The sequence below is a fragment of the Lepidochelys kempii genome, chromosome 8, assembly GCF_965140285.1.
Source record: "Lepidochelys kempii isolate rLepKem1 chromosome 8, rLepKem1.hap1, whole genome shotgun sequence".
Lineage (NCBI taxonomy): Eukaryota > Metazoa > Chordata > Testudines > Cheloniidae > Lepidochelys > Lepidochelys kempii.
Genome location: NC_136387.1, coordinates 78129793 through 78151091, shown reverse-complemented (window position 1 = coordinate 78151091; position 21299 = coordinate 78129793). Strand labels below are relative to the sequence as shown.

The following is a 21299-nucleotide window of genomic DNA, read 5'->3' as shown; positions in this document are numbered from 1 at the left end:
ACATATTTTTGATATTTGATTTTGAAACAATTGCAGAGCCCTATAACAAAAACAAAGAAAAATATAACTGCTATTTATAGTGGCTCAGATCACTTTAATGGAATGCTACAGAATATAATGATCATATTCAGATAGTAATTTATCTGAAAAATAATCTGTGTGAATGAATCTGCAAGAAAATATACAGTATTTGCCCTGGACTTGTCAGTGGAACAACTTGTGTGCTTAGAGTTAAGCACATATATAAGTGATTACCAGTTTGAGTCCCAAATTTGCTACAGCCAAATTGGGCTTGAGTTAAATGTGGCCTCTTCTACTATACAAAAGTTAACTTCATAAAAAGAGAGAGAGAAAGAGATGAAGAAAGGGGAAGAAGCTCAGTGAAAGCATTTCAACTGCTCTGCGTTCTGTTATGTTTTATGCTAGTCATAAAAAGTACAGTGCAGTACATCACATTATAAATTAAGAAAACCAAAAAAAAAAAAAGTATATTCATGCATTAGGACCATTATAGAAAAGGTAGAAAAGTTTGGGATTTCTTTTAAGATTATTGAAAATTGGGCTTTAACCTGAAGAAAATAATTAAATGTAAGTAACGTATAGCTCATGTTTTACAATATACTGTATATTGATTTTCTTAGAGGAAAAAGACCTAACCTGGAAGAACACCCTGTATTCTGAGAATAATCTGCAATGCCAACCTACCATTTTTGTACTTCAAAATGTTTTCAGTTTTGATAACCAGGCATGACTGTTAAAAATACATGAGGTTGTTAAAAATACATGTTTACTTTAGTAGTTTATAATTCAAAGGGGTACTTTAGTGGGTGGAGCTGTAAATTGGCAAGTGGATTGCTGCCACAGTGGAGTAAACTGCATCTCTGCAAGGATCTTTACTAAGAATAGATGTGGTCACAGTGATAATTAAAAAGGGCTTGGCCTGAAAGAAGCTTTGGTGGGGAACGATTAAAGCTATGGAGGTGGTTGCTGGCTACAGAAAAACTTCACTAAAAATTACATGGCATAGATTACCTTAAAAGGGTTACATTAAGATGAAAAAGATACAAAGTATAACTGATAGGCCATGGTTTCTATTTTTAGCAGAGCCAATGAAAGAAAGGGGCATTTGAAGTATTTATGCTAACAATAACTCAGAAGGCACAATTTTAGAGAAGAAAAAGATAACTTGTATTGTGAGAAGATGTGGTGAGACTGTGGGAAGGCAGGGCCGGCTCACAACATTTTCACACCTGAGGCGGGGAGCGCAAATGACACCCCCATGCCTACTCGCTTGGGCAGGAACTTTTAAAGGTCTCAATTCTGTTCCTTCTTCCTATTCTACTCCTCTCATGGTACTGCTCTGCTACCTACCCAAATAAAGGAGAACTAACTTAAAATGCCTTATTCAAAAATGTTAAGTAACACTTAACTTTCAAACGCCTGAACAGCAAATGTAACTTTTCTTGTCTGCATAGTAAACACTGGCATTTTTATCTGTTTGAATAATCAAAGTGGTGCTTTCTATGCTTTCTTGGTTGCAAAGATTTGAACTGCTTCCTCAAGGTCCAAGTCTGGGCCAGCTCATGCTCTATTGAGATGGTTGCAAGGCCGACCAGCTTCTCCTGTGTCATTGTGGAGCACAGATGTGTTTTTATTAACTTCAGCTTGGAGAAGCTGCGTTCTCCACTGGAACGTTTGTTCCCCCGAGGGGACAAATAAGCAGGCTGGTAGCAGGGCCTGAGTGAGGGAAGATATCAGAGTCTTAAGGGCCTAACTGGCTCCTACTACTTCAGTTGGCTGCCTGTTCTCCTCAAGTGGGTTCAGGGAAGCAGTAGGAAACAGGAAGCTCCCTGAGAAGCTGGTGTTAATCAGTTCAGGCTCTTGGGGGTGCTAGAGAGGTACATAAGAGGCTCCTCCTCCTCTCTCTCCCCAGAGCTCCTGCTGCTTTCTGTTATTCCCTCTCACCGTTTCTCCTGCCTGCCTGTTATGTCTCTTGTGCCCTCCTTCCTCCAGCACAGCACTCCACCACCTCTGTGCATCTAGAGCAGGGAGAATACATATGCACCAGGAGCAGATACAATTTTCTACACTGTGGGTCCTAGTGGCGCCCCCTCCCCCATTGTCTGGCACCTGAGACAGCTGCCTCAGTTTGCCTCATGGTAAGGCCAGCCCTGTGGGAAGGTGTACACACCTGGAAGCATATTTTTTCTATCACTTTTCAAATGAACCAGATCAGAGATTAATTGCTTTGTGTTAATTGCTTTGTATCAAGCATTTGGTACAGTTTAACCTTTGAAAATAATGAAAGGTGTGGAAGTCAACCTCAGAGTTCTGAGATTCTGGGGTGGGTGGTTGGGGGGGGGAAAATACCTTTTATGCAATCAGGATGTCAAAAGGTATCAGAGTTCTCTGGGCAGGAATAATTTATTCACCACTTAATAGGATGATATTCTTTTGGGCTACTTATAAGCCCCAAGAACCTTTGCAACTGGTCTCAAATCAGCCATGTGATGCTAAGGTCCTGGGCTGCAAGTTGTGAATTCATTTTGGTGATGATGTAATCATTGCACCACTGATGGGTACTCTGAAGTTTATCACTAAGTGATCATGCAGTTATGAGCTTTGGGATTAACCATGAACAAAAGAGTAAATATTCTAACCCAAAGTGCAAATCAGAATAGGTAGGGGGTTTACAATAAACATGCCTTCTGACTGCAGGAATTCCTTGCCAGTGAACGGCATCAATGGGGTTTATTTACCAGCATGGGCTCAGGGAGTGTGCAAGCTCCCTGTACCTGTGGGGGAAGCTCCATCAGCAGAAGCATTCTTCAGCGGAGCTTTAAACTGACTGGAGCTCCACAGGAGCCTCACCAACAAAGGCAGCCTGAAATTTGAGCTAAATCATTGCATCTACTTGGTGCTGTAGCCCAACCCCCTTCCCGTGTGGTTCCGCTTCTATTGTTGGTTGAACTGACTGGCTCTAGCTCTCCCACCAGGGGAAGGAATATAGCTGACTTTCTACTGTTACGCAGCAGTCTGGATTCTGCTAGTGGAGTAAGTCTGGCTCACTGTCTCTTACAAGCCCTTCCTCCCACTCTGCCCACCTCTCACCAGTTACTTCACGGAGAAAGCAGAAGCTGTTTCCTTCCACATGCAGTCACGCTCACCTTACTCTTGCACCATCACTCCCCTGCTCAACCTGACCAAGACTATTTCAGCTCAGTCTTTGACAATTAAGTTTTCCTTTTCTTAAGGGGCAATTTTAACCTATCAACTTGCCCCTTGACCCCATCCTTTCTTGGCTTCTAACTTCCCTTGCTCCTTCTTATTCCCTTCCTAACCCACTTTAAAATTAGGAATTAAGTATTAAGCACAACACAATAATTTGTTATTCCCTGAGCAACTGAGAAGAGAAATGAATGGATGAGACAGAGGTGTTGAATCTGTGCCAGATATCTGCCAAGCAGTCTCTCCTTTCTACTGTACCTCCTATGATTATGGAGCAAAAGGCTTCCAAAGGAAAGTGAATTACCCATCCAATCAAACATGGTGTCAAGGTTCCTCCCTGACTCTGAACTCTAGGGTACAGATGTGGGGACTTGCATGAAAACCTCCTAAGTTTACTTTTACCAGCTTAGGTTAAAACTTCCCCAAGGTACAAATTAATTTTATCCTTTTTCCTTGGAATAACCACTGCCACCACCAAACTCTAACTGGGTTTACTGGGAAACATAGTTTGGTCACATCTTTCCCTTCAAAATCCTCCCAACCCTTGCACCCCACTTCCTGGGAAAGGTTTGGTAAAAATCCTCACCAATTTGCATAGGTGACCACAGACCCAAACCCTTGGATCTGAGAACAATGAAAAAGCATTCAGTTTTCTTACAAGAAGACTTTTAATAGAAATAGAAGTAAATAGAAGTAAAGAAATCACCTCTGTAAAATCAGGATGGTAGATACCTTGCAGGGTAATTAGATTCAAAACATAGAGAATCCCTCTAGGCAAAACCTTAAGTTACAAAAAAGACACACAGACAGAAATCGTCATTCTATTCAGCACAATTCTTTTCTCAGCCATTTAAAGAAATCATAATCTAACGCATACCTAGCTAGATTACTTACTAAAAGTTCTAAGACTCCATTCCTGTTCTATCCCCGGCAAAAGCAGCATACCAAGAGACACAGACCCTTTGTTTTTCTCCCTCCTCCCAGCTTTTGAAAGTATCTTGTCTCCTCATTGGTCATTTTGGTCAGGTGCCAGCAAGGTTACCTTTAGCTTCTTAACCCTTTACAAGTGAGAGGATTTTTCCTCTGGCCAGGAGGGATTTTAAAGGGCTTTACCCTTCCCTTTATATTTATGACACATGGAAAGGGAATTGGGGGACTTTTCTCAAAAATCAACAGATTAATCCAGACCATTTGAAATGTTCTCCTTCTTCTAGATGTCCCACAAGAGATCATGCACAAGTTCTAAGGCAGCAAATTGGTAGTTTCTTAGCCAGGGAACAGATTGTAGAGGGCAATATTAGACAGATGGCTCTACTAATAATTCTGAAATGATGCTAGATTCTAGCAGCTTCTCTTGCAAATCTTCACATTCCAAGCAAAGGAAAGATGATGGGGAATGCCCTTTTGAAAAGGAAAGTCTTCAGGAGGAAGACAGTTTTCCATAGATATATAGCTCTATGGGGGACTTCCAGAACAATCAGAAAACAGGAGATTGGAGACATTTATTTGCAAGTTCCCTTGTAGAGAAGACTCAGTAACAGGTGCCTTTGCAAAAAAGTGCATATATGGGGACTAATTACTTTCCTTTATTCCCTCTGCTGCAAAATGCAGTAGTGAAGATTTTAGTGGAAGTTATGGTGAATTGGATATTAGTCGTCCCTTTTAAAATTTATCTGGAGATCCAGATCTCGGTTTCAGGCACTAATAAGAATACTAATGGACTATGCAAGAACATTGGGAAGGCTTGAGAGCTAGTAACATATCACATCAGGCTGATGACTCAGCTGTAAGGAACTCAGTGGAGATCATATCTCATATGTCTTCTATCAAGAAATTCCTTGAGGAGGCAGGTTTACAGAGGGAAGCTATTAAGTTTTCTATTATCTCTCTGGAAAGTTTCCACGAATATATCTTACAACAGAATTTAAAGCAGCTTTATGCCATGGATAGGAAACAGAGATAAAAGATCTTCTATCAACCCTAAACTACTAGTAATAGGCTATTTGGCAGACAGGATTAAAGAGGGTAGGGCTCCAAGTAGCCTTAAAATTTATGCTTCTGCTTTAAATTCTGTTCTTCCAGACATTAATAAATCTAAAGCATATGATATTATGAGCATCTTCTACTTCAAATCCTGACTTTCCCAAATACAGTGAAAAATGAGACTCTGGTGCATTACTTTCCCTTTTATCAGAGATCAATAATTGCAAGACTAGTGACTGAGAGCTTATTGGCTTCTTTTGGACTAGCAGACTCAAACCTCCACCTGGTTAGAATTTCAGAACCTTAATTAAGGGACACTGTGCATGGATATGAAATGCAACTCATTTCCCAACTTTACTGTGTCTAGATTGTTCTAGATAATTCTAAAAAACCAAACAGTTTAAATTTTATTGTGTTAACAAATATACACAGAAAGGTACAGAGTACGGAGGAAAGACAACTCTTCTGAATGACACTGTCCCTTTAATGGGTTGTTTCTCCTCCCAGTCCCAAACAAATCTATCAGGTTGATTAGAGAGACTCGGGTTCATGGATCACATATTAACAATCCTTGGATGGAAGCTACAGTGAAACTTAATTTAAGAAAAAAAAAATCCCATTCATCATGTGGAGTTACTAGTACAAATATAGTGATTAAAAAACATGGATGCTTCAGTACCATCAAGAGCATAATGTAACAGTGTAAGTGTCCTTGACCTTGATTTAGCAGGGAACTTAAGCGTGAGACAATAGTCCCAATGACATTGATGGGACAGCGGGACTACTCACATGCTCAAAGTTATGTACAGATTAAGTACCATGCTGAATCAGCCTTTAGGTTGTATTGGCACCAACTGTTTATAAGTCAGATGTCTCATCCAGAATGTCAAATCCTATAGTATGCAGAATGAATGTCTTTGTATTAAAAATTAAAAAACTATAGTGAAATATATTTTTACTAGAGAAGCTTCTTAATACAGAATAGTGTAGACCTGACCAATATTGCAGCCTTATTTTTCTCATCATTATACAGACAACACAAACTGTTTGTGTTCTTACATAGCTTAAATCTCTTTTTCACTTTCTGCTGGATGAACTCATCTTTGAAAAGGATGTTCAAACTGACTTGAAGAATGTCTGATCACTTTTGCTACTCTATGTGAGCTCAGAGCAGCAGAAACGGAAGGTTCCCACTTGTTAAAGCTCCAACAAAAGAGTATTATAAGAGACAGATATTCGTGACCACGTAAGCAAGTACAGTACCGATGAGCTCATATTGCTGCTTGACAATTCTTCTTTAACCTTTTGTAACAACCACCAGAAAGAAGTTCGATGCAACCAGCTTTCTCTCTTTTGAAGTGATACAGCTGCAGTTGAACATGTAAAGATTTGTCTGGGGAAAAAAAAAATCAAAAGCTTATTTGAAAACTGCGTGGGCACTTATGTTAGCAGCTTTGTCATGTGCCTCTAAAGATGAAAATGACAGTAGAAGGTACATATAACAACATTCTAAAAGACCTGTTTGATAGAGATTTAAGATATACATATAGGAAATGAAGAATCGGCAAATAAAATAATTTAAAGGATAAGAGACCCCAAACTCCATCGGTTCAACATAGCTCTGCTAAGGAAATCTGCAGTGTAACAGACTGTTTTCTATATAGTAAAATAAACACAAATAATTAAATTGGCAGTATTAACAATGTTGCTAAAAATATCTGCAGTAATCTGATGTGAATTTTAAGTAATTAACTAGTTAGAAAAATAAAAGAAATCAGTCTCTTTCTTCATAAAAGGAATAAGCCCAGTTGAGGAAGAAAACAAATTATGCTTGGGGCTAGCCACCCTATTTCAATGGTGGGGGAAAAAACCCAACCATTCTGAACAGCCACAAAATGTCATCACGATCAGGAAAACACAGTTGTCATTGTAAGAGGGACTTCAGACTCCAAAATGGTCCTGTCGGAAGACTCTGGAATTGCGAAGATTATAAAGTGAATTTTAAAACCATACAGCTTTCATTTCATAAATTGAGTTAGATCAAATTTACTGAGCCAAGTCCTAAATTTCTTCTATCTACAGTAACCTATCTAAGCAGTTATACTGAACTCCTCAAGTTAAGCACTATAAATTAAGGGGAATTTTGCCTGAGTACAGACAGGATTCAGCTCACTGGGATGCAAATGGGAAGGTTATGTCTCAGGACACTATGCTGCATATTTGTAGAACCAGTGATAAGCCATCTTGGACGCTGAAGGTTTCCTCCTGCTTAAGAAAGAACCAGCAGCTCTGTGGATGGGTTGGATCCAAGGTAATAAACTCAGTATTTGTATGATTTGATTTGTTACATGGTCAAGAGTGTCCTTAAAAGCTGCTTATAAAATTAAGTTTTCTTCCACAGTGCATTGGTGGTGGCTGCATATCATGAAGTTGAGTACAATATATTACACAAGCATGACATCATTTCAGTGCTATGACTAAATGACATGAATGTCAACTTTGCCACTAGCAGCATGAGAAAAAAGCCAATGTATGTGCCTCATAATAAGAGAACTACAAGTAAAGAGAAAATATTTGAATTCTGTAATGTGAAAATAAAGATCACTAGCTGCTGTGTATGCTGAAAAACAAGGAGACATCAAGCCATAAAGGTACCTTCTAAACTACAAGATGTAGACATGTTAATGGTAACACATAGCTAATGCTTCATAAAGAAATAAAATCCTTTTTGGGTTGTCATCCCCTCGAGAGCTCGGGATATTCCCTTTCAGTGAGGAGGCAGCATGCACTTACGACTGAGCAGACATATGACGTATGTGACCTAGCAGTATTATCCAGTTGGATCCAGCAATTGTTTAAATCATTTGGAATCAATAAAAGAGCACAATCAAGAACTGTGCTGTCTTATTTTCAAAAAAGGGCAGATTTGGGGAACATTCTGATGGCTGGCAATGTACCATATGCATCCTAACATCTCTGAACACTCTCCATTTGTCCATATTTTCCTGTAAATAAAATGCTCAGAATTGAACATTATATTCTGGGTGTTCTACACTGGAGTCATACAGACCTTTCATTTCCTGGGCTGTTGTTCCTTTATGTATGCAGCCTAAAACTGCATTGGCCTTTGTTGCTCTCATTTGACATTAAAGACTATGTCTGACTTGCTGTCACTATCACCAATAAATTTCTCCTTCTGAATATCTGTTTATCCAGATGTATTAGTTCAACCATGCAGAAAGTTACTCACTTGCCTGGGGTTAGTAATTTTTTGACAGGCAAGTTATCAATATGAAGATAGGCGAATATACTTTGTTCTTCTGTGTAGTAAATACACAGATTGTCTGCAGCCTGCCAATTCACAATCCCATAATATCTCTGAGGCAACTACATATATTTCTGTCTGTCTTTTAATACCATTTAGCAGTTGGAAATAAGGGGGAAGGATCTAGCACCATGTGATCAACCAGCTCCCTGCAGACCACACAGTGCTCCACAGAACACAATTTAAGAATCTCTGACCTGCAAAGGCATAACGTACATACATGCCGGCTGACTTTTATACATTCAGATTTTCCAAGTGTTCCCTTATGGCTCCCCGTTCTTTGTGAACAGTTATTTTTACAAGGGTTTCCTCATTTCTGAACCATCAAAACTTACTTTATTTTTTGTAGTTGAATACAGATTTAAACAAGGAGTTCAGTACCTTAGGTATTTGAGTCAACACTGGACACTAATCCTCCCACCACTTACTAAGGGGCCTATTTTTTCCTCCTCTAGTATTTTTCCTCCTGATGTGTTTATAAAAGATGTTATTCTCTTTGCTTAGCATTAACATATCCTGGCCTTCAAGTAAATAATACTTAAGCACAGTCAGAGTATCGACTGGTAACTTAGTAGTCTCAGCCAAACTCATAGTGCTTTCTAGTTGCAGCTACCTATAGTAGGAGCATCCAAGTATGTGGGTAAAAGGGCTGAATCGCTACGGTCTCTTAAGCTTCAATCCTGTAAATACTTTCATGTTCAACTTTATACAGAAACAATGGTCCCACAGACTCAATCTTGCACAAGCTTAACTTGACACATATAAGTAATTCCATTGGCTTCAACACACAAAGTTAAGTGCATGCATAAGAATTTTAAAGATAAGGGCCTTAGTGATTCCATAATTTCTTTTCTCAGTTCACAAGTAAAAAAAGATATATTTTTCTAACTGCCAGCCCAGCAACCTCAACCTGTTATCTCAGTGGCTTAGTGTTTTCTGAGCAGTGCATCACCAACAATCAGCCTGACACAACTGAGGTGTATTATACTCATGGGATACTTGAAGCATACAAACTTGCGTACTACATTGAGGTAAAGATTCTGCCTCTGAAACTGTCACCAATTCCACTAATCCATGTAGCCAGCTATGGGAGGTAAGGTTTAGCTATGGATAGAACTCTGCACGGATACAAAAATGTGAATCCGCATCCGAACCGCATCTGCCGGGATCAACCCACAATCCGACCCACAATCCACTAGCCAAATTTTACCTCTACCCGCATCCGCAAGCCGTCTCAAGGGCGGGAAGGAGCTGAGATGAGCGAGGTGGGGGGCAGTCTTGCATGAAGTGGCAGCGTGAGGGTAGGGACTGGGGGTAAGGGGCGGTGCAGGGGTGGGGTCTTGAGGAGAAGAGGCTGTGTGGAGGGGGGGCTGAGCTGCTGGATGGCGAGCAGGTGCTGGACAGCCCCAATTCCGATCTGCCGCCCAGCCCCAGCCACTGGCTGTTGCCACCGGCCCAGAGCATATTGCACCCCCTGGTTGCCCGAGCTGGATGCCATGGGACAGGCACCGGTAGGATAAGAAGATGGTCCAATTTTATAGGGACAGTCCTGCTATTCAGAGCTTTTTCTTATATAGACATCTATTACCCTACACACTCTGTCCTAATTTGTCATACTTGCTAGCTGGTCACCCTAGGTGCTGCCATGTGACAAAAGGCGCCAGAGTCCAGCTGCTGCTGCTCAACATGTACTTGCCAGGTATGGGGCCTGCTGCCCTGGGGGACATGAGGGCAGGACGGGGCCCAGGAGGCCCCAGCTTAGATTCTCCACCCCCAACATGTGAGGGCCTGTCCTCCCTGCATGGACCCAGCCTGAGAGGACGAGAATAGGCTCCCAGGTCTTCTCTCCTGCTCCTGCTTCTCCCGTGGCACTGACTTTCATCCCGCCACTCCCTGAGCCATCAGCCAGGCAGCCCGGCTCCTTGGTCTCTCCTTCATGGTCTCTCCATCCCCTGCCAGGCACTGACTCTCTCCCTTTCCCTCTTCCTCTCTCTTCCCCCCTCACGTTCCCAGCCCAGGCAGCGTATTTATCCATCCCTAATTAAAGTGCTCTGGGCTCTGTTGGAAATCAGATGACCTTTTTCTGGACGTATTTCTTGGCTTAATACCTCCTGCTGGGTGGGGGAGGGAGGGAGGGGTCGCTGCTCCTGCCACGAAGGGGACTTGGGACCGGGCTGCGTTTTATAAGCTGCCCAGCAGGCGCTGAGAAGAAGCAAAGTGTCTCCAAAACGGTTTGGGAGTTGGCCGGGCGCGGCTCAGCTTGGCTTGGCCCTGTGCAAACGCGTATCTGTCTCCACTCCAGATCCAGACAGCCCTGTAAGGTTCTATCTGCATCTGCATCTGCTCAACTACCCGCAAAAATGGTCTACCGATATGAAGCGGATAGCCGCGTATTTGCAGGGCTCTAATTATTGCATTAAAGTAAAGACAAAAGGTTCAGGTTTTTCTAATTTCCTGGATAGCAGAGGATAGGTTAAAAGCAATTTACTGGAAATTCTTAAACCATGTATCAAATAAGAAGCCTACACTTACTACAGTGACCTTCATGTGGTTTAATTGGACTCTGCTAGGCTTTTAAAAGTAAACTTGGTACTGGATTCAAGGTTTTACTTCTGCATATCTTGATGTTTCTTCATTCATGATTTTTTAAAAAGGTTATGATGGTTCAGTATCACTAAACAGGTAAATTCTGAATGGTGGAGGAAAATATTAAACCTAATCAAAAGAAAATTTAGTATTAGTTTAAGGCAGGCAACCAAAAAGTTGTAATAGAAAGTACTGTGCTTGTGACACAATAATCAAATATACTTAAATAGTTTTCTTTAAAAAAAAAAAAAAAAACCACGTAGAGTGTAAACCAACAGAAACCTACTTCATATACCATTAGCTTGATGATATGGATACCTAATTGCAAAATAAAAAAAGAAAATACTGATGCACCAATAAATATTTCATTGCTAGTAGTTTGTTATATATTGAGAAAAGATTATCATTAAAACATGTGCATGTAAAACAAAATAAGAAACGTCAGTTATATTTTTATATAAAAAGGACATTTATAGGATATTTAATATACATTTAAAATTTATATATTGAGATGTTTAGATGTTATCTGAAACTGTTATCCTTTAAAAACTATATCACAATTCTGTAAGAATATTTTATATTATGGCTATAGAAAACCAATTTACATAATCAGGATTTTCCTTCATTCTGGCCCCAGTTCAGCTAGGTACTTAGGCATGTGGTTTGTTTTAGGCACATGAGTAATCCCATTGACTTCAAATGAATTACTAATGTGCTTAATATTAGGGATATTCTTAAATACCTTGTTGAATTGGGGCCATTATCAGGAGGATTGTCACCACACTTAGTGCCTCCATATAATAATTTGAATGGATTTTCTTTCAATTATAGATTACACTTACAAAATATTAAGAATAGTATTTCTATTACTATCATGGTAGCTGGAATGCAAATTGAATCCAGTGAGATTTTTACAGCAACGGAAGTACAGTGAATAACAGGAACGCATATCTTTCATGGAGACTGTGCAGTTTTTCCCTCACTATTGTTCAAGAAATGCAGATTAGTAATGCCATGTAAACATTCAGAACATGATCAGACAGTGTATACACATCAGGGTAGGCTCAATTCTGAAAAACTTGGGAGTGAGAGTTTTGCTATGAAGCCCTAATGACACAGGGTTCAATCCAGCAAAGTGTCCTCAACTTCCATTGACTTCACTGAGAGTTAAGGACACCCAATAAGGACAGAATCTTGTCAGGTGCCATTTAAAGTATTCTAAATTAAAGAAATCAGCCAAACATTGTTACATATGAGTTTTTCAAGAACTGTACATAATTGTGGATGCGGTGGTTCTGGTTTTCTGATTTTTGTAGATTGTGCTCTAATTCTTTCAAACATACTTCCTGATGTTTCTCACTCTAAAGAAAAAGAGAGAAAGGGGATGCAAGTTAGAAATAAAATACAAAATAAAAATACAGTAAGACTAGCACTTCAAGTTTATAACCCTGTCTGTCATTCCCTAAAATTTTAGCCAACTCCACACAAACACAAGACCTCCAAAATGATCCCAAAAGCTTGAACCTATACATTATGTCTCCTGAGCCCAAACTGATCTGTTTGTATAACTTTATACTCTTAAAAAAGGACACTAGTCCTGGGATATCCTTTACAGCAACTGTCAAACGTTTTGGATTTCCATCATTAAACATTTGTGGCATCTTAATTCCAATACGAACTCAAAACTCACATGCTTATTTTTTTAATGAGAACGTCTGTTACTGATCTTTAATGCAGCCTGATTTTTGTTGCCTATGTTACCCTTTAAAATAAAGGGTGAATGATAACACCATTTACTTGTTTATTAGATCCATATACGGTAAATTGCAGATTATTGTTTATGTAACAAATTACCATTTTTGGATTCTCTTTTATGCCTATCATAACATGATTTCAGATGTGAGTTTCTTAAAATAACATTTTTCTTAAATTTTTTGTCAATTATAACATTTAGATTTAATTCTAACATTAGATGAAATAATCAGGTTAAAATGAGCTAAAGAAAAAATTACCTTCTTGTGCCCTGCCCTGTTTCCAGCATCATTCTAACAGGAATAGAACAATTTGATTTTTGTTTTTCCTTTCCATATATATTCCCAATTTTATGGGTATGTAACTGGAGAAGGTGAACAATGGATACGTTTTGTGTTTGTTCAGAATAAACCTCCCCTCAGGCATAAATAATTCTCTTTTCATATTTATTTTGAACTGGCGCCTAAATACTTCTAGAATGAAAACCACTGAAAAATGTACTACAGACCTGATACAAAGGTATCAGAGAGATTCTGCTAAAAAATAATAGCAATGACTTGTAGTCCTTATCTAAAAGGTTTCAGACCCAGTTGGGAGATTTGGAAGTGGAGTTGCAAGATAAAATAATTTAGAATGCATGGGAAAGTTTCTGGTCATGTGACTCAAATTCTTTTATAAAGCTAAGTGAGTTGTAATAAATCCATGCTTTGAGGCCTGACTACGTTCCCATTGACCTCAATGTCAGAACTCCCACTGGTTTCAACAGAAGCAGGATCAGGCTCATAAAAATGAAGACATCCATAGGTATCATGGATAGATTTTTAGAGGTACCTTTCAACATGGGAAAAAACAAAAAAGGGGACAAGAACACCCTGCCCAAAATAGAAATGCCAAAGGGGGGAGGGGAGGAACACTGACAATGTTGGAAATAAGTTATAAAAACAGCTAACAGAACATCTTGAATATCCTTATTTGAAGCAGCCACAAAAGAAACTCATGTCTTCCTTGTTAACACTCAGGTAGGGGGCTGAAATCTGTGGTCCTCTCCCATGGGTGGATATACACCCCTCTGTTGGGGAGTGATATCTTTTCTCACTCAGGAGGTTCCCCTGGAATTATTCTACTAATGCTTTCTTCCAGCTTCAAAGCTTCACACTTGGCTCTATAATCATCCCATGCCCCACAGAATATTTGGCTGTGTAGTTCCAACACTACTCCCATGGGCTCCCCACAGATTCAGCATTAATTTGCTTGCCAAAATCCTATATATTTCCAGGAGATCTGATACTACTTCTGCCCCTCTGGATCATGCCTTCACAGCTGTAGATCCTTGACTCCTGTAGAGGGGATCAGGAAAGGCTCAGAATGATCCCATTCCAAGGCCGAGCTCTGTCAGATACCACTTACTCTAGCCACTGAGGCAGAGGAGTCAATGTAGCCCTCAATTCTTACTCAGGTAAACTTATACTGACTTCACTGGCTAATCTGACCAATGTCCAGCTCAGCTGTTTGAACTATGTACCAGGTGGAGATTTGTTCCTTCATTTCTCCATGCTATTGGGAAAAAAAGATACACAGCAAGAGAAAACAAAAGCAGAAAACAGTAAAAATGTAAGGCTATGGGAAAACAATTATGCATTGCTTCATAGAAAATCCTTTACGAACTAGAGTCCACAAACAAACAAACAAAGAAAAAAACAAACAACAAAGTCATTTGAAATGTTAAACACTCCCCTATTCTAGTGCAGGGGTCAGCAACCTTTCAGAAGTGGTGTGCCAAGTCTTCATTTATTCAATTTAATTTAAGGTTTTGCATGCCAGTAATACATTTTAACGTTTTTAGAAGGTCTCTTTCTATAAGTCTATAATATGTAACCAAACTATTGTTGTATGTAAAGTAAATAAGGTTTTTAAAATGTTTAAGAAGCTTCAATTAAATTAAAATGCAGAGCCCCCTGTACCAGTGGCCAGGACCCGGGCAGTATGAGTACCACTGAAGATCAGCTATATAGTGGAATCCTGATTAATTGGGACTGAGGCCAGATTGCATAATCAAAAATTTGGATAAATCAGGAGAATGGGCGAGGCTCCAACTGTCTGCTCCAGAAGTGGCAGGGCTGACAACCCGAACCCCGCTATCCAGTTCAGTTAATATGGAGAGCCAAATAATGGAGGCGTGGACAAATGGGGTTCTATTGCATTGTTTTGTAAGAATAACATACATGCCTCTATAAGGTGCTTATGGATATTTTTAGTAAAAGTAATGGACAGGTCACAGCCCATAAACAAAAATTCACTGGTACCACTGCTCAGGCCGTCTGTGGGGCCAGCGGCACCAGCTACTGGTTGGGCAGTCCCCAGGGCCAGCAGCTGGGGGATGCCGAGCAGCAGCTGGCGCGGCTGGCCCCTGGACCACCCAGCAGCAGCTGGTGTGGCTGACTGCAGAACTGCCTGAGCAGCAGGCTGTGGGGACGCTCCAGCAGTGGCCAGTGTGGCTTTCCTGGTGCTGCCAGCAACAGACTAGGAAGCTCCTACTCCCTCTGAGCCTGATACCCCACCCCAACCTAACCTCCTCCCCACCCCCTTTTCTCTCACTTCCTTCCAGCCTTATAGATCCGGCTAATGAGGCTGGCAGGTGTGGTCAGTTATCAGGCAAAATAGGGAGGTTCACCCAGCCCCAATCAGGGAGAATGTATTGGGGCTGTAGTGGCAGGAGCTGATTAAGGGCTTCTGTGGCAGCACCCTGCCACAGGTAGAAAAGGGTGTCAGCAGACTGAGGCTGACAGCAAGACCAACACCAAGAGACAAAGATGCTGTGCAGGGCAGGCTGCTTCTCCCTGCCAGGGATGGAGTTAGCTGGGCTGATTAGTATTTGTTCCTTAAACTTTTCTTGGCAGCCTTTGTAAGTAAGACTCATGAGTGTAGGTCTTTTATTGTTTCTACTCTGTATTCTAGTGCTTTGTACTTTTGAGGAACAAACAAATAATGCTTCATTTGGAAGACACCTCCTATGTCACTGCAAACTTACATTACTACATTTCCCTGAAGGAAACCTCTTACAGGTACCAAAAGCGAGTTGGGCCTGTGTGATTACTATGCTTGGTAAAAAGGGGTTGCAGCCCAGAGATCCAGTTTAGGAATTGTTGGACCGAGTGGCTCTACCTGGAGCGAGGAGCAGAAAGCCAGACCTGTCACCTAAAGGGTGTATTTGAGAGGAACTAAAATAAGTTAAAGGCGCAGCTTGCCCTGTAGCCATGACAGGATTAGCAGCTTCCACAGAAAAATCTTACTCTCAAGAATCCAGCCCTCAAAGAGCCAGCAAAGAGTCAACATTACTCCTGGGGGGGAATTCTGCGCCACTGCACGTGCACAGAATTCATGTACCCAACAGATTTCTTTGCTTCCATGCAGAAAAATGACTTCTGATAGGGAAGCCACAAGAACAGTCATGCACCCCTCCGCAGCAGCCCAGGTGTGTCGTTTTGGGTGCTTGGAGTAGCTGGCAGAGAGGTAAATCGCTGCTGGGAGGGGTTTTTTGGGGACCTACTGGCCATTGGCTCCTACCAGAGCTGGGCTTAGCTGCTAGCCTTGGCTGGGCTGGGGGAGGACAGGACTTACTCTTCCTCCCAAGGAGAAGCCATGTCCAGGTCAGATAGGAACCTCCCCCAGCTATAGAAAGCTCCACCCTCTGGCTTTCTGCCCCCATCACTCCTCAGCCATGGGGGGAGGGGTGATTGTACAGGGAGCTGCTCCCCCATCCATGCAACTCCCATGCATCCAGACCCCCCATACCTAGATTTCCCTGCCAAGCCCCACCCCTCCCTGGCTCACCTACCGAGCCCCTCCTCCCTGGCTCCGGACTCCCAACCCTGCACCCAGACCCCACCCCCGCTGAGACCCCTCTACACTTAAATCCCACCTTGATGAGCCCCATCCCCTACACCTGGACCTCCACCCCACGAAGCCCCACTCCCCCAACACCTGGATCCCCCTGCTCAGACCCCGCCGCCAAACCCTATCCCTCCACACCCAGTCCCCCCTTGCTGAGCCCTAACTACCTTCATCTTGACCCTGACTACACAAGGATGAACAGGGAGCAGCCAAAAAAAAGCTAACTTTGTTCTCTGTCTCAAACTTGGAAATCTTTAACAGACTTCACAGAAATATCCAAAGTAGCATAAGAAACTAAATTTTCCCTGCAATACTGCTTATCTTTGTCAGTGATGTGCCTTTCCATTCTTATTGTATCATTTCTATCCATTGTAAATTGTTTTTTATTTTATTATAATTAAAGACACATCAAAACAATTCTGTGATAATGGCCATCAGTTTTGGGCTCCTCTCCCCGCCCCACCCACAAGCTTCTAGAGAGTTTAAAAAACGTCCTGTGAATCTTAAACCAGAGTTCATGCTAGAAGGAGAAAAAGACCAGTTCAGAATGTAAGATGATCAGGTATCAGATCAGAATGTAGGTGATCAGGTGTAGCCAGAGTTCCTTTTGACCATATGCCACCTTCAGTTTAGCTGGAATTCATCTCTTCCCCCCGCCCTTCACAAAAAAAAATGTCTATGAAGATTTATGTAATGTTCATCCATCTCATGAAGGATATGAGAGAAAAATGATTTTTTTTTAAATTAAGGGGGAAATGTTTGTTACCTTTGTGGTGTTTACGTGGCCGTTAGACGAAAATACCATTTCATCACCATTCTTCTCAGAGATAAGAAACATCTCTTTCAGGAGAGCTTCGACCTCCCCTTCTCTGACCAAAGGTTACTTGAGATTTTTAATCATACAAATTAATCAGTCAGAGAGAATAATTTCTTTCTAAGCAAAAGATTTAATAAATATGATTAATTAGACACAGTCCAATTCAATCTCCAACTTTACTGAACTCTGGGGGGAAAAAAGACAAGACAATCCATTCTGCTTGTAGTAGTAAAAGTTTGCTCTGAACATCTGTCTGAAGTAGACCTAAATGAAAGGACACCAAAGGCCCAATTCTGATTTGACACCACTTTTTACACTAGTGTATCTAACGACTACAGTTAAGTTAAACCTGATGTACTACAGGGTCAGAATCAGTCCCCGGGTCTCTGAAAACGTATGTATCTCTTTGTGTACTGTTGTCTCTAGCCTGATGCAATGAACTCAAGGGCCAACATTTTCTATTTGGATACCTAAAGTTAAGCACCTGGGATGCAATTTTCAACGAGTAGAGGATTTAGACATGCCTTCCATTAACAATAATGGAAAATGTGTTGAAATCCCCAAGATTGCTTTGAAAATCTCCACCTAAATTCATACTTTGGCATCTAAATAGCTAGCCTGATTTTCAAAAGGTGCCAAGCCCACAATACCTTCTTGAAATGGGGCCCTGATAGGTTAAGTACCAATGTGCCACACCTAGGATCTGCAAGTGCTTGAAACCTTTGAAAATCAGGGCACTTATTTAGATTCCTATATAAGGTTATGAGTGCCTAACTTTAAGCACTCATGTTTGAAAATTTTGGCACAGATTCCTGGTAAGATCAGATTCTTTTACCAGCTCAGAAATACATTTATCCACTTCACTAAATAGGTATGGACTTGCTACCAATTTGTTTGTGTCCAGGTGAGCCTTTAGAATAAGGAGTAGCCCTAAGGGAGGTTACTAAGGGGTCTTAGCAGAGTAGACAATCCTGCACTAATGTAGGAAGATGGATTAACTATCCTAGAGATCTTTTCCTAATCTGTCATCTATAATTCTGTGCACAAAATATGCAGTCTTTCTGATAGCTTTATGCTTAACTGAATTATGTAAACTGACTTTTTGCCCCAAACTATGTACAAATTCATTTAGAAATATATTCATTTATTTAAAATACTTTAGCATATGTAGAGATTAAATTAACTAAGAAGTTTATGATCAGTGTTAGTAAAGACCACACCACACGATCCATTGTCCACAGCCACGCTCTAAGATACAACCGCATTTGCTCCAACCCCTCAGACAGAGACAAACACCTACAAGATCTCTATCAAGCGTTCTTACAACTACAATACCCACCTGCTGAAGTGAAGAAACAAATTGAGAGCCAGAAGAGTACCCAGAAGTCACCTACTACAGGACAGGCCCAACAAAGAAAGTAACAGAATGCCACTAGCTGTCACCTTCAGCCCCCAACTAAAACCTCTCCAGCGCATCATCAAAGATCTACAACCTTGGCGGGGGAGAGGGATAGCCCAGTGATTTGAGCATTGATCTGCTAAACCTCAGGTTGTGAGTTCAATCCTTAAGGGGGCCATTTAGGGCTCTGGGCCAAAAACTGGGGATAGAGCAGGGGGTTGGACTAGATGACCTCCTGAGGTCCCTTCCAACCCTAATATTCTATGATTTTATCCTGCAGGACGATCCCTCACTCTCACAGATCTTGGGAGACAGGCCAGTCCTCGCTTACAAACAGCCCCCCAACCTGAAGCAAATACTCACCAGCAACCACACACCACACAACAAAAACACTAACCCAGGAACCTATCCTTGCAACAAAGACCATTGCCAATTCTGTCCACATATCTATTCAAGGGACACCATCATAGGATTAATCACATCAACCACACTATCAGAGGCTCGTTCACCTGCACATCTACCAATGTGATATATGCCATCATGTGCCAGCAATGCCCCTCTCCCATGTACATTGGCCAAACTGGACAGTCTCTACCCAAAAGAATAAATGGACACAAATCAGATGTCAAGAATTATAACATTCAAAAACCAGTCGGAGAACTCTTCAACCTCCCTGGACTCTCAATTACAGACCTAAAACTCGCAATTATTCACCAAAAAAAACTGCAAAAACAGACTCCAATGAGAAACTGCAGAACTGGAATTAATCTGCAAACTGGACACCATTAAATTAGGCTTGAATAAAGACTGGGAGTGGATGAGTCATTACACTAACTAAAAACTATTTCCCCATGCTAATTTTCTCCCTACTGTTACTCACACCTTCTTGTCAACTGTTTGAAATAGGCCATCTTGATTATCACTACGAAAGTTTTTTCTCCTGCTGATAATAGCCCACCTTAATTGATTAGTATGGTTAAGAGTTGGTATAGCAACCCCCATTTTTTCATGTTATATCTATATCTTCCTACTGTATTTTCCACTGCATGCATCTGATGAAGTAGGCTTTGCCCCACAAAAGCTTATGCTCAGATAAATTTGTTAGTCTCTGAGGTGCCACAAGTACTCCTCGTTCTTTCTGCTGATACAGACTAACATGGCTACCACTCTCAAACTGTCAGGAAAGAGATAGATACTCACATTGTTTAATTTGCAGACAAGTCGCTTTTGCTCCTCTCGTCTCTCTCTCAATTCAGTTTCCAGAGCCAATATTTTTGTCTGAAGAGCTCTCTCCTTGGATGAATTTTTTTCCACCACTTCAGACTCCTGTGATGTAATGAAAGAACAAAAAGCTATATATATACCTCTACCCCAATATAACGCGACCCAATAGAACACAAATTCAGATCTAACGCAGTAAAGCAGTGCTTTGGGGGGTGGGTCTGTGCTCTCCGGCAGATCAGCGCATCTGGCTCCGACACGCTGCTCTAAACGGCATGTTAAGGGTGCCGGGCTGGGGCTGAGGGGTTGGATAAGGGGCAGAGGGGGTTGGATGGTTCAGAGGTTCTGGGGGTGGGGCGGTCAAGGGACAGGGAATGGGGGGCATTGGATAGCACATGGGAGTCCCGGGGGGCCTGTCAGGGGACGGGGGTGTGGATAGGGGTAGGGGCAGTCAGGGGACAGGGAGCAGGGGTGTTGGGTAGGGGGTGGAGGTCTCTGGAGGGGGGGTTATAGGCGGGGGATCTCTGGAGGGGGTAGTCAGGGGACAAGGAGCGGGGGGGTTGGATGGGTCGGGGGTTTTGAGGTGTCAGTCAGGGTGGGAAGTGACTTAATAACGAAAATGCTCGAAGCCAAAGCAAGTTCGATATAACGTGGTTTCACCTATAACGCAGTAAGATTTTTTGGCTCCCGAGGACCATGTTATATCGAGGTACAGATGTAGTTACATATAGACCTGCATTTGAAGCCCAAAACAACAAATAATTATTTTAAACTATTTTATGCTACAATTGATCGTCTCTTCCATATTACTGGTTATAATCCTCCCTCTATTCCCGACCAATTATTTTGAGCACACATGGAATACATTCTGATTTAAAATTAAATAAGTTGTCTCATAGGAAAATACTGTCCGAATGATTAATGGGGGGAAAAAAAAAGTCTGACTCATCTGTGAATCTGTCCTGAACTGAGACTTATTCAGAATATGTCAGTATTACTAGAATATGAGAACAATCATACAACTGTACGTTCTACTTTACTTATAGTTAATTTAATGGGGACATTATCACTTCAGATATATATTTTCTGATTGTACT

The 21299-nt window shown here is 41.3% G+C and overlaps 1 protein-coding gene across 5 annotated transcripts in view; it reads right to left on the bottom strand.

Annotated features, from left to right (window-relative positions):
* Positions 1–3956: 3956 nt before the first annotated feature.
* The window catches only part of ODF2L (outer dense fiber of sperm tails 2 like), a 53468-nt gene continuing 36125 nt past the window's right edge, over positions 3957–21299 (bottom strand). For all 5 annotated transcript variants that reach the window (XM_073357167.1, XM_073357172.1, XM_073357171.1 and 2 more), the window contains 3 exons: positions 20182–20307; positions 12397–12483; positions 3957–6604 (listed from right to left, as the gene is read on the bottom strand). In XM_073357167.1, the coding sequence (XP_073213268.1) occupies positions 6509–6604; positions 12397–12483; positions 20182–20307 (309 nt within the window). In that variant the 3' untranslated portion in view covers positions 3957–6508. The remainder of the gene's footprint in view (positions 6605–12396; positions 12484–20181; positions 20308–21299) is intronic.